Genomic DNA, 13,372 nt, shown 5'->3' on the forward strand with positions numbered 1-13,372 from the left:
TAGCAAAAGAAAAGAAATATGTAAAATCCAAGCAGAAATAAGAGAAATTGAGACAAAGAAGGATACAATGTAATCAATAAAACAAAAAAAAATTGGTTCTTTGAAAGAGTAAACAAAATTGATACCGCTAGCAAGACTAAGAAACAAAAGAGGAAATTCGAATAAGTACAATCAGAAATGATAAAAATTACATTACAACTGACATCAAAGAAATATAATAAATAATAAGAGACTACTATGAACACCTCTATGCACACAAACTAGAAACCTAGAAGAAAAGAATTAATGTGCATAAACATACACTCTGATGCAACAGAGCACTGGCACTCCTCTCCAGAGCTATCAGGTAAGAAAAAGATATAAAAGACATTCAAATTGGAAAAGAGAAAGTTAATTATCTCTGTTTGCTGATGACATGATTGTATACTTAGAAAACCCTAAAGCCTCCTCTAGAAGATTCCTAGACTTGATAAGCAACTTCAGGAGAGTCTCAGGATACAAAATCAATGTACAAAAACTAGTACCATTTCTATACACCAATAAGCTTCAAGCTGAGAACCAAATTAACAACTCAATTACATTTACAATAGCACACACAAAAATAAAGTGCCTAGAAATACGCTTAATCAAGGTGATGAAATATCTCTACAAGGAGAACTACAAAACCCTGAAGAAAGAAATTGAAGATGACACAAAACAATGGAAAAACATTCCATGCTTATGAATTAGAAGAATATCATTAAAATGACCTTATTACCCAAAGCAATCTACATATTTAATGCAATTCCTATCAAAATACCAATGTCATTTTTCAGAGTTAGAAAAAAAAATTCTAAAATTCATATGAAACCACAAAAAAATCCCAAATAGCCAAAGCAATCCTAAGCAAAAAGTGAAAGAATAAAACTAGACCCCTACCTCTCACCATATACAAAAATTACCCCAAGATGGATTAAAGATCTAAATGTAAAACCTCAAACTATAAAATTCTTAGAAGAAAGCCTAGAAAAATTATTTTGAACATTGGCCTAAGCAAAGAGTTTGTGATGAAGACCCCAAAAGCAATTGCAACAAAGACAAAAATAGGCAAATGGGACTTAAACAAACTAAAAAGCTTCTGCACAGCCAAAGAAATAATTAACAGAATAAACAGACAATCTACAGAATGAGAAAAAGATATTTACAAATTACGCCTCTAACAAGGGATTTATAAACAGCCTTATCAAAAACTGGACAAAACACAGGAATAAACACTTCTCAAAGAAGAAACACAGATAGCCAACAAACACAAGAAAAAATGCCCAACATCACTAATTATTAGAAAAATGCAAATTAAAGCCATACAAGATACCATCTCACACTAGTCAGAATGGAGTAGCTGGCAAAGTTCTATTTTGTGACTTGAAATGTGATTATAATAGTTATAAATATAATTATATATTTATATAATATATAATTATATTTATAACTATTATAATTATAAATATAAATGATAAATATTATAATTTGCCTTATAACATTTCATTAAGGTAAGCATATTTGTATATTTTTTTACCTTGGTTTTACACTACAATGAAAAGACTGTAATAACAAAAAATATTAAAGTAATGGCTATTGACTGATGGAATCTCCAATCCATCCTCTATTAGCATGTTTTCTTTTGCATAAAAATCTTGAAATCTGCAAATTGATTTTTGAAGCCATGGTTCTCTATGCAAAGTAGATTCTACCAATTAGATGTACCAAATGCATAAGTGAGGCAGAGGGCATCTACTGATGTAATTGATGCTAGTAAGCAAGATGATGATGAGATGTGAGGGAATGCAACTGTGGCAGCCATACCTGTGTCCAGTGACTATTCACCACCTTTAAGAGTGTTGAGGGTGGTGAAGGAGTGGCAGTGACAGCAAGGCTTTTTGCCTTTTGCCTTTACATCGCATTACTGGGGTAATGGGCTCTGGAGCACAATAGCAGCCTCCAGTGCATGTTCCTGTAAGTCTTTGAATTATTCATAAGCATTTAATACATTGTATTAAATCTGCTTAATTTACCCAGTGGTTTATGTTTTCCTTACTATGGTTTATGTTTTCCTTACTATGGGTTTATATTTTCCTTACTATGTTTTCCTTACTATGGGAGTATACCAATATAAGTATACTCTAACAAGAAAAAAAATAAATATAAATATATTTTAAAATGACTAATTAAATTGCTATTTCTAGTCTCAAACTAAAAAAAAAAATTATCTCCTTTAAATTTTCTTTAACAGGTGGCAAGTGGGAAAAAAGATAAAAATCTAGCTTTTATTCATGGATTCAGATTCCTAGTACAGTTAAAAGGTAAAGAAAAAAGATAGGTAAATTAACAATGGTCCTGCATTTAGTAGTCATAAAAATGGAAAAAACCTGGAGCCTCCAGTCCTAAAATATTTTTATTTAAGAAAAAAAAAAAAACAAACAAACAGGTATACATCTCCTTATATTGGCAGTGTAAATTATCAGAATAAAACATAATAATGAAAGTGTAATATGAAAGATTACTGAAATTTGTTTTACAAAAATCAGAGAGAAAAAATAAACAACCTGTCAATTGAATTATATCAGCAATAATGCAGACAGAATACATCAATCAATGATCGCATAGACATTTTCAATCTCATTTAAGTGTTGGTCCTGCTGACTCCAGAATAATTTGTGCATATTTATCTCACAGATGTAACCAAGAGCATTGAAAATAATTCCAAACAACAAAGCATAAAAGAAACTTATAAACTGAAAAGCTATCAAATTGCTTAGTGGATTTCATTGTATCTGAGCGTACATGCAAGAAGTTCACATGAATTAGATTTCCCAGCTGTTTTCTTCTCCCTGTTTTTCAATTGACACATACATCTGAAAATCATGGAAAATAATATCGGGGGAAAAAAGGGAGATAAGAGAATTACTCCAACTCTCTCAACAATTTTGCTTTAACTCTGTTGTTTAAATACTCATGGGTAGGGAAGAGTTCTTAAGTTTGAAAATACTTTTTTTCTTTTTTCTTTTTTTTTAATTGTACTTTATTTTCTGGGGTACATGGAAGAAGAACTGTCTTGGGCCACACATAAAATAGACTGACACTAACCATAGCTGATGAGCTTAAAAAATGAAATTATAAGACAATCTCATAATGTTTTAAGAAAGCTTACAAATTTGTGTTGGGCTGCATTTAACGCCATCTCATGAGTGCATGCAACCTGAAGGCCACGGGTTGGACAAGCTAGACCTAAAGCTTATACAGTTTGAGGACATCTGTTTTAGGAAAAAAAAAAAAATCAAAATAACTAATAAGTGGTTGTTAGGTCCCATTCTCGGGCCTTGGAGGAAATCCATGCAAAGGAGGAGTTCTATAACTTAAGCTTTACTAGCTTTATGTAAATCCACCATCATTATACCATATAGTATTTATTCTAAAAGTTTTCTTAGGCAATTTCAGAAACAAACATAATTTAACATTTTTATTGCTGTTACATATATCCCGTTCCTCCACATATTAAAATTTACATTTTATCTGTTTTCATCTGTACCTGATTTTTAACAGTTTTTCCATCTGCATTCAGTTATTCTGCTTAACATTATTCAGTATTTTTTACTATTGTCGAGCTTCACAGCTTCCTAAACACTTAGAGGAAGATGAAGTTGCTTGTCAACATGATCTGCTTATAAACGCTTTGGAACTCCCTCAATTGTGTTATTGCAAATTGTGCAGATCACTTAAAACTATACTTGTCCGGTTACATTTACATTAACTAGTTTCTGCTTATCTTCTATTCTCTGCAGAACATCATCTTTGTCTCTGGATACTCTGGTGGCAACTGGCACCATCATTACTATTGCTTAATGAGTCCCTGGTCATGTCACTGCAGTTATCCTTGGTAAAAGAGTGCCAGCATCTTGTCTAAAAGATGTCCCAATCTAGGGCCTTGGAGGAAAACCATCCACCATGAGTCCCAGAGACCTAAGATTTTTTTAAATGTCTATATAACATGAAAAGGTATCATGAATATTAACTCCTCACACTAAGCCACCAAGAAATGGGGTAGATATTTCCATTTATACATGGAAGTCCTCCAGTGGCTTTCTGTAATCCTTTTTATCAGCTACAGAAATTTACTATCAATCCAACTACTCAATCTCATTATTGACTTGCCTTATAGCTCCACCTTTGAGGGTATGTTGGCAAATGTTCTTGAGTTTTAGAATTCTCCACAAAAGCACGAAAATCAATAGCATTTCTTTCAAAAGACTCCACAGTTTTATATTGCAAAAAGCAGTACAGTTTTTAAAATATTCCCCGGACGAATAAATATATCAACTGAAAGAATTCTTTTGAGTATTTTTTAAACATCAGGTAAAACATTCTACATAAACAAGGTCCTTGAATATGAACATATTTGTACATATAACTGCAACTGAGAGAAAGTCCACTCTTAAAACCTAAATTGGCCTATTTGTTTCTCTATTTAAAATAGAATTATGCTAATTTTGTGCTTACATAAGGATGTTTTATTTTATGTTAATATTGTAGACATTATTATCTAATAATTTCAAAGCTACTCAGGCTTTAAACACAAATATCACAGACTTTCAAGCTGTAAATTTGTTCCTTATTTTTTTAGTACATTAATGAAGAAAAAAAACACAAACCAATGAAGAAAAATACATTCCTTTTCTAATTTTGCTTAAAATGAACATCTAAAAATGTTCTATTTTAATTGTCTCTCGTAAATGATAATTAGTGAATTTTGTTTGTCTTCTCCACTTATTCAATCTTACCAGAAAACAACAACCTGATATTATCAAATACTGTGGTTGCAATATATCTTTCCATTTGTGGATACATGTTGAATCATATATAGGACACTATATTTTATCAATATCATTTAGAAAATTCTAAATAACTGTTAACTCATGTTATTTCGTTTGTTTGCCATCATTTAAAGATGATTCGCAAAGCAGGATATACAGAATTATGTTTCTTTCACACTTGCAATTCCAGTAAGTACCAGCAGCAGGTGGTAGTGATAATTTGCATATATTAAAGCTAATATTGACCCTACCAGGCTTATTTATAATAGTAACAAAACCTATTCGTGTACAAAAACATGCTTATTACATTGACAGTATATTACTAAATGCAGATTTCTTATTTTTACATCCAAATATTTCAAGAAAAAAGTAACCAAAATGCAAAGCAATATAACACTTTAAAATGAAAGCATGGACTTTCCATAAATTCAACCATGATAAGCTGTGTCTCTTAATTCTAGCTTTGACTTCTTGGGAATTAAGTAACCATAGAGTCTATACAAAACAAAGTGTACTGCTCTGCAACTTATTACATAATATTTTCTGATTTGCAGAAATCTCCAGCCACTCTACTCAATTCTGCATTATCAGAAAGAAATATCATGACTGTATTGCTTTGATGATGAACTAAAAGTGATTGGTAAAGACTGCTACACTTACAGCATTTTTATGGACATCAACATTTGTAATAAAAATATATCTAGAGTTTTCTTTAATAGAAGAGATCACAAATTGGTTTAAATGTTAAGTAGGAGTGGCTTCGGAAAGTATGTCAAAAATCATCACTTTTCTGTATGGAGTTTCTAAGGATCATAGAATCTCACTAGTTTGTCATACTTTAGAAGCATCTCACGGAATGACTCAATTTCTGTGTGTAATTGTCATTATCTCCTAGCTCTGCTTTAATCTATATTTCTTCTTCTCATTCCTTGGTCCTCTTTTCTAATAAATTGATTATTGATATTGAATGTTCTAACTGGAACTGTCACTCCTGAAATTTTTATAGTCTTTGTTTCTGGAATAAATTGCTCTCATTAACTTGCTTTTCTGAAATTTCAAATGTATTTTGAACACATTCATCTTCATGAGAATAGTTTCAACATTCACTGACCTTGAGCCCTCACAAATTCTTGGCAATACGATTTGATAAGAATTCTCTAGAAAGAAGAGCCTAACACAGTATTGTCACTAACGTTCTGTGTCACAAAAACTGTGACACTTAATGCCTTAAAGATAAAAGCTAGAAGTTAAGTAGAACTAAAAGATAAGATGAAAAATAATGAGCAGGCATTGCGTTATTAAAATTTAGAAACCTATTTTTCAGTTTCCTCATGGCTGTCTTTACTTCTTGATTCCTCAGAGTATAGATTACTGGGTTCAAAATGGGAGTAAAGATGGTATAAAACACAGACAGAATCTTGTCTATGAGAAAGCTGCTTAGTGGCCACATGTAGATGAAGATGCATGGCCCAAAGAACAAGAAGACAACAATGAAATGAGCTGTACAAGTAGAAAGGGCCCTAGACGATCCTCTGGAAGAATGATGCTTCACAGTAACCAGGACAATAACATATGAATCAAATAAAACAATAAAGCAAGACAAAGCAATTATGCCACTTGTTGAGATCATAAAGAGGCCCAGAACATAAGTATCTACACAAGCCAGCTGGAACACCACCGGAAGGTCACAGAAAAAGCTGTCTACCTCATTGGGACCACAGAATGGTAACGTGAGGGCAAATACAACCTGACTCATTGAATGCATGATTCCCACAATCCAGGAAGCCACCACGAGAGCAACACACACATGGGGACTAATGATTGAAGCATAGTGCAGGGGCTTGCATATTGCAATATACCTATCAAAGGACATGGCCATGAGTAGGATGATCTCAGTGCCAGTGAAAAGGTGGAGAAAGAATATCTGGGTAAGGCAGCCATTGAAAGAGATGGTTTTGTGACCTGTTAGGTAATCTGTAATCATCTTGGGGGTGGCAAAAGAAGCAAGAGACATATCAATGATTGAAAGATTGGTAAGCAGGAAATACATAGGGGAGTGTAGGTGAGGGTCCACTATAACTGTGATGACTATGAGGCTGTTACCCACAATTGTTGCCACATAAAACAATGAAAATACCGTAAAGAAAAACATCTGTAGTTCCCAGGAATTAGAGAGCCCCAGTAAAACAAATTCAGACATGGTGGACTTGTTGGCCACATCCATTGTCTTGATTTATAGGTAGGAGCCTATATCAAAAGTAAAAAAAGAGGAAAGTCAGATCCAATGGAAGAAAAAGATTCATCTAATAACCTACTTTCAGATATTTTATTTTCTCTATAAAATTTATCTTAACTATTCTTTCCATTCTTCTCATTTGGTATATTGGATTGAAAGGAAATTATGGAATATCAGAGCTTATGGCAAAATACTCCTTAAATCACAGGTGTTGAAAAGAACACTTTCTTTCCTGGTACTAAATGGCAATCCAATCAAGATAATATCATTCTGAACAGGCCTACCTACCTACCTATTTGTCCATCTATTCATCTATGTAATCCTAAAGATAACAGTAAGCACTTACTTTATGCTGACAATGTGTGAAACACACATACACATATATGTTTAGTCATTTGGAATTTGTCCATAAAGATATCCCAACAAAAACATATAAAAATTATATCACTTGTAAGGGCTCTTAGGCAACATTATAGTGAAGTTTCAATGGACAGTTGTAGAGCTCTTGTAAATTTCCAGAGATGAACTGTTAAAGTATTCCCAGATAAAGTTTTCTGTTTGAAACTAAAAAGAAATACATAGAAAGTTAGTTTTGTTGATATTAATCCAGAGAACGAAGACTGATTTCTTACAATATAGTCATATAGACAAAGGAAAGTCATTTAACATCTTTTGGTCCTTTCTTTTAATTAAAATATGAACACGTTCCTTGCAAATATCTATCATTCTATGATTTAAAAGTTTATATCCTAAAGGATATATAAGAACATTTTCATGGGAAAGTGCTCAAAGATCAATCTCTTTCATTTTACCTCTGTTTGAATTATTCTTCTGTAAATGTCAATATATGTAAACTGTTGTATTGACCTCAGCTTCATGGAATAGGAATTAGGAAATGGGAGTATGAAGGGCAAACATTTAAAATATTTCAGTAGAACTCATTTGTAAAACACTTTTACTTACCAAATCTATAGCAGAACCAGGGCTTTAAATTACTCATTGTTATGCAGGCTCTGACAGGGCAGAGAAGGCAATTTTAAAAATAAATAAATGACCTAGTTGAATCATTAGTTGTGTAACAACTGTGGATAAAATGGATGTTGTAGGGACTTGGGAATTGAAAAAGACATCATCTTGCAATGGGATTTATTAAACAAAATCGCATTATTGAGCTCACAAAGGAAAGATATTTCAAGAATCTTATGAGAATTTATGATGATTGTTTTCACCTGGACCTGAGAGACTCAGGGACTAGAAGCTGGGACAGTCCTGATTTCAAAAAGCAGCAGGAAATATCAAGTCAACTAATTCTAATAAGCACTCTTGATTATCTAATACTATATTAGAAGCAATGAAGAACAAAATCCAAAACATTTACCTCTGCTTCAAGTAATTTACAGTTATTTGAAGATATTAAATAAAACAATTGGTGAAAAAAGCAACCAAATAAACCTAGTGTTCAGCCACTTCTCAGAGACCATGGATGAAGTAGACTTCAGCTAAAATAAAAGGGTAATGTGCAGAATCAGTCAAGCAAGTGTTCTTGCAGGAGACATATCATGAACTTGACTTAGGATGAAAACTAAAATATCTATTGGCAGAAGAAAAAAAAATGCATGTGGAGGGAAAACAGTGCAACTTATTTACCATGAAACAGGATACTTAGCACTTTAGAAGAATAAGAATGTCTTTCCAAAAATTTAACTTGATATAAAAGATAAGGGATCATTTTAACATAGTGGAAAGAATTATGATTATTTGAAAGGAGTGTTTTGTAAGAATTTATTTAGATAATTTGGAGAAGGGAGAAATTTAATGCAGGTCATTAAATGAAATGGAGTTAAGGAGATAACTTGGACTAGATTACCAGCAATGTGAATGTGATTGTAATTAACTAAATGAGACTTCCAAGTAACTGTCATTATGAATATTTTTATTTACGGAATATTAATATGATTATTATCAAGTGGAAGTCTATGTAGTAGACTGAATATTTTCTTTTTGAGACAGAATTTCACTCTTGTCACCCAGGCTGGAGTGCAATAGCACGATCTTGGCTCACTGCAACCTCTGCCACCCAAGTTCAAGAGATTCTCCTGTCTCAGCCTCCCAAGCAGCTGAGATTAGAGGCATGAGCCACCATGCCTGGCTAATTTTTATATTTTCAGTAGAGGCAGGGTTTCGCCACGTTGGCCAGGCTGGTCTTGAAGTCCTGACCTCAACGGATCTGCCCACCTCCGCCTCGCAAAATGCTGGGATTACAGGCATGAGCCACCGTATCTGGCAGACTGAATTTTAAAAAATCAAAATTGGTTATCTTTTTGTATAAGGCTCATCCCTTCAGGAGCCCTCCCACACTGTGGGAGGAGTATAAGTCTCACTTTATTTACCAGAACCTTGGATACATGACTGACTTTGTTCAAAGTAATGTGATTAGAAGTATGACATGCCACACATGAGAAGTTTTAAAAGTCCATGTGTTGATGGACTGGTACCAAAACAGACATAGACCAATGGAACAGAGGCCTCAGAAGCAACACCACATGTCTACAACCATCTGAACTTTGACAAACCTGACAAAAACAAGCGATGGGGAAAGGATTCCCTGTTTAATAAACAGTGTTGGGAAAATTGGCTAGCAGTGTGTAAAAAGTAGAAACTGGACCCCTTCCTGACACCTTACACTAAAATTAACTCCAGATGGATTAAAGATTTAAACAAGACTTAACACTAGAAGAAAACATAAGCAAAACCATTCAGGACATAGGCATAGGCAAGGACTTCACGACAGAAACACCGAAAGCAATGGCCACAAAAGCCAAAATAGACAAATGGGATCTAATTAAATTTCAGAGCTTCTGTACAGCAAAAGAAACAATCATTAGAGTGAACTTGGCAACCAACAGAATGAGAAAAAATGTTTTCAATCCACCCATCTGACAAAGGGCTAATATCCAGAATCTACACAGAACTAAAACAGATTTACAAGAAAAAAACAAACAAACCCATCCAAAAGTGGACAAAGCATATAAACAGACACTTTTCAAAAGAAGACATATATGAAGCCAACAAATATATGGAAAAAATGCTCATCATCACTGGTCATTAGTGAAATGCAAATCAAAACCACATTGAAATATCATCTCATGCCAGTTAGAATGGCAATCATTAAAAAATCTGGAGACAACGGATGCTGGAGAGGATGTGAAGAAATAGGAACACTTTTACACTGTTGGTGGGAGTGTAAATTAGTTCAACCATTGTGGAAGACAGTGTGGCGCTTCCTCAAGGACCTAGAAATAGAAATTCCATTTGACCCAGCAATCCCATTACTGGGTATATACCCAAAGGACTATAAATCATTCTATTATAAAGACACATGCACATATATGTTCTTCGTGGCACTGTTTACAATAGCAAAGACCTGGAACCAACCCAAATGCCCATCAATGATAGACTGGACAAAGAAAATGTGGCACATATGCCCCATGGAATACTACGCAGCCATAAAAAAGGATGAGTTCACATCCTTTGTTGGGACATGGATGAGCCTGGAAACCATCATTATCAGCAACCTTACACAAGAACAAAAAATCAAACACCTCATGTTCTCACTCACAGGCGGGTGTTGAACAATGTGGACACAGGGAGGGAATGAGATCACACACCGGGGTCTGCTGGGGGGCTAGGGGAGGGACAGCAGTGGGTGGGGAGGGGTAATGTGAGGAGAAATGCCAGGTACAGACGATGGGGGGATGGAGGCAGCAAACCCCCTTGCCATGTATGTACCTATGCAACAATCCTTTATGATCTGCACATGTACCCTAGAACCTAAAGTACAAAAAAAAGTCAATGCGGGACTCCAGCATTGTCTCTCTCTGTATATATGTATATATATGTATATGTATGTGTATATATATACACTAGAGGCATATAATGCAGTTTCATCAAGTTACTTCTTTTCACCTTATAAATACCAGCTCTGTGAAATGTAAATATTCAAAACTTTCTTGTTAATAGAGAAATATTTAAGTATGGATGGCATTTAAATTTTATTGTTATTCTGATTTTTAGGAGATGTTAAAATTTTGATGATTATATAACATTCTTTACATAGTTAGAATTTACAAACCAGAACGTTTTCACTTTTCCCTTTTCTCTTCAATTACTCCATAATGACATAAGTGGATAGTACAAAATTTAAATTCTTAAACATTCTTTTTATTATTTTCTGCATCAGGTTTTTCCCCAATGGGGAGACACAGGCCTTATTTATTTATTTATGAGACAAGTCTCTCGCTGTTGCCCAGGCTGGAGTGCAGTGGCGCAATCTCGGTTCACTGCAACTTCCGCCTCCTGGGTTCAAGCAATTCTTGTGCCTTTATTAATGGAGGAACTGAGAGATAACACTTGTAGCCTCGTAAGTCAAATAATAGATACTATCTGTCTTGTCTTTGCTGTGGTCCAAGATAAAGGTTATTCTTTGTATCTTCGCAGCCCATCACATCCATGCCATGTACATGAAGCATTTATGAGCAATCATATATTCTGTAATTTACCTTTAAATATGGCCAAACCAACTCAAATGTTTTAATAACTCCCACTGCAACTTGAGCATTTGTTTATTCCCCAAGCAGCAGCTGATCTTTTTCTTGCCATGTAAGGCACAAAATCATTTCATGTCAATATAGCTGCCATAAATACAAAGGTCTCAAGAACTGTGAGCCTCCTTTCCCCAGAAATTAGGCAAGGGATTCACCTAACTTCACTCTCAAGTGGTTGTCTCTGCTTCAGAAACTCGTCGAGTATTATATTGTGTGTGTGGAAAGGATCTTAAAATTATCTAAATCAATCCCCCTATTTTACATATGAAGAATTGGAAGCATAGGTTGACTCAGTAAATTACTCGACCTCACACTCCTAGGACAAGATTTCAATTCCCATTTTCTGACTCTCAGGTCACCGTTATTTCTGACACACCAATTTAAACGAGAGCTGTGCTACAGACATCTATTTAAATATCAGGTAGGTGCATGCAAAATAAAATTTTTTACTTTCTGGAATGGGTAAAGCTAGAAGAACAATGTGAAGGTTTTTTGTTTATTAGTTTTTCAAAGGCCACAGAACTTTTAATAGAAAGCCAAAGAGCAGTAGGTAGCTGAACGAGTAAACTGGGTTTGGTCTTAGAACAATTTGCTTAGAATATATAGTTACAACAGAGGTTTGAGAAGAAAAGAAAAACAAATGGTTAGTTTAGTAGCAAAATGAAAAGGTTTTGTCATGATTTGGAGTACACATCATTTCAACTGGCTTTTGATACACTTAGTAAATCTCAGATCTCAGTGACAGAGAGATTTTCTTAATCAGCCAAGTTACAACTTTTGTGGTGTGTTGTTACATAACTTCTAAATTCATTACTATCTTCTGTCTGATGTAAACTTGTCTCAATATTTATTCCAAGTAAACTCTGGAAACAGGAAGAGTTTTTTTCAAACAGCTTCTGTGAAATCAATAATTTCTAGCATTTAAAAATTCCCTGGCTTCCGGCAGCATGGTATTTAACAGTTTTTCTAATCAAAATACAATTAGAAATGTATGAGTCCTTCAAGCTTTAACCAGAACAAGTTCATTATCCTCTGAAAAATGTATGGCATTGGTGGCATACAACAAGTATTATTCATAATATCTGTATGACTGAAATTAATAATAATTAGAGGCTATTTCACTTTCATTCTAGACAATCTCCATTAGAAAATTGGAACAGATGATGTTTCTCTGTAGCTATTTTCCCTCCCCTCATGTTTGATTCCTTTGTCCTAGCCACTGCAAGAGAACAGTGCCCACATCTCTTTCCACTATTGTGTTCCCACTAAAAACAAGCTTTGATCCTTAAGTATTCCTCGTGTCCGTCTTTCACCCTTCAAGATGTTTTGAAAAAGGTTTTCACTCCCTTTTCTTACAAAACCTGCTGGCAGCAAGCTGTGAAATTTTAAAAGTATTTCACAAACTGAGGAGTAAATGTTTGAAACCCTTAATTTTTATTTCTTTTATGAATATTTGTATTTTACTTGTAAGGCAAATTACTAAGTCACAAAAATTGATATTTAGTTGAATCATTTGAAATATCTGGAAAGGCCATTGGGAAAAATATCTGGCTACTGTGGATACGGAAAAGAGACAATAGGGAACTATATGATGGTGGGATGCCACTAAATCATTCTATGCAAATATCCCACTTTGAGTTTGATTGCTGTATTTTTTCCTAGTTCTCCTCCAACTGGAAATGCTG

At 34.1% G+C, this 13,372-nt stretch overlaps 1 protein-coding gene across 1 annotated transcript; it reads right to left on the bottom strand.

Moving 5' to 3' along the window:
- Positions 1 to 6,087: 6,087 nt before the first annotated feature.
- Positions 6,088 to 7,071, bottom strand: LOC116538779 (olfactory receptor 4K2). The gene has a single exon (XM_032261320.1). It carries the CDS (start codon positions 7,069 to 7,071, stop codon positions 6,088 to 6,090), a length of 984 nt encoding a protein of 327 aa, XP_032117211.1.
- Between the last annotated feature and the right edge of the window lie 6,301 nt (positions 7,072 to 13,372).

The sequence above is a fragment of the Sapajus apella genome, unplaced genomic scaffold (genome assembly GCF_009761245.1).
Source record: "Sapajus apella isolate SASKATOON/1434 unplaced genomic scaffold, GSC_monkey_1.0 scaffold122, whole genome shotgun sequence".
NCBI lineage: Eukaryota > Metazoa > Chordata > Mammalia > Primates > Cebidae > Sapajus > Sapajus apella.

Coding starts and splice junctions, on each gene's coding strand:
- LOC116538779 (XM_032261320.1), bottom strand. CDS start 7,071: ATGGATGTGGCCAACAAGTCCACCATGTCTGAATTTGTTTTACTGGGG.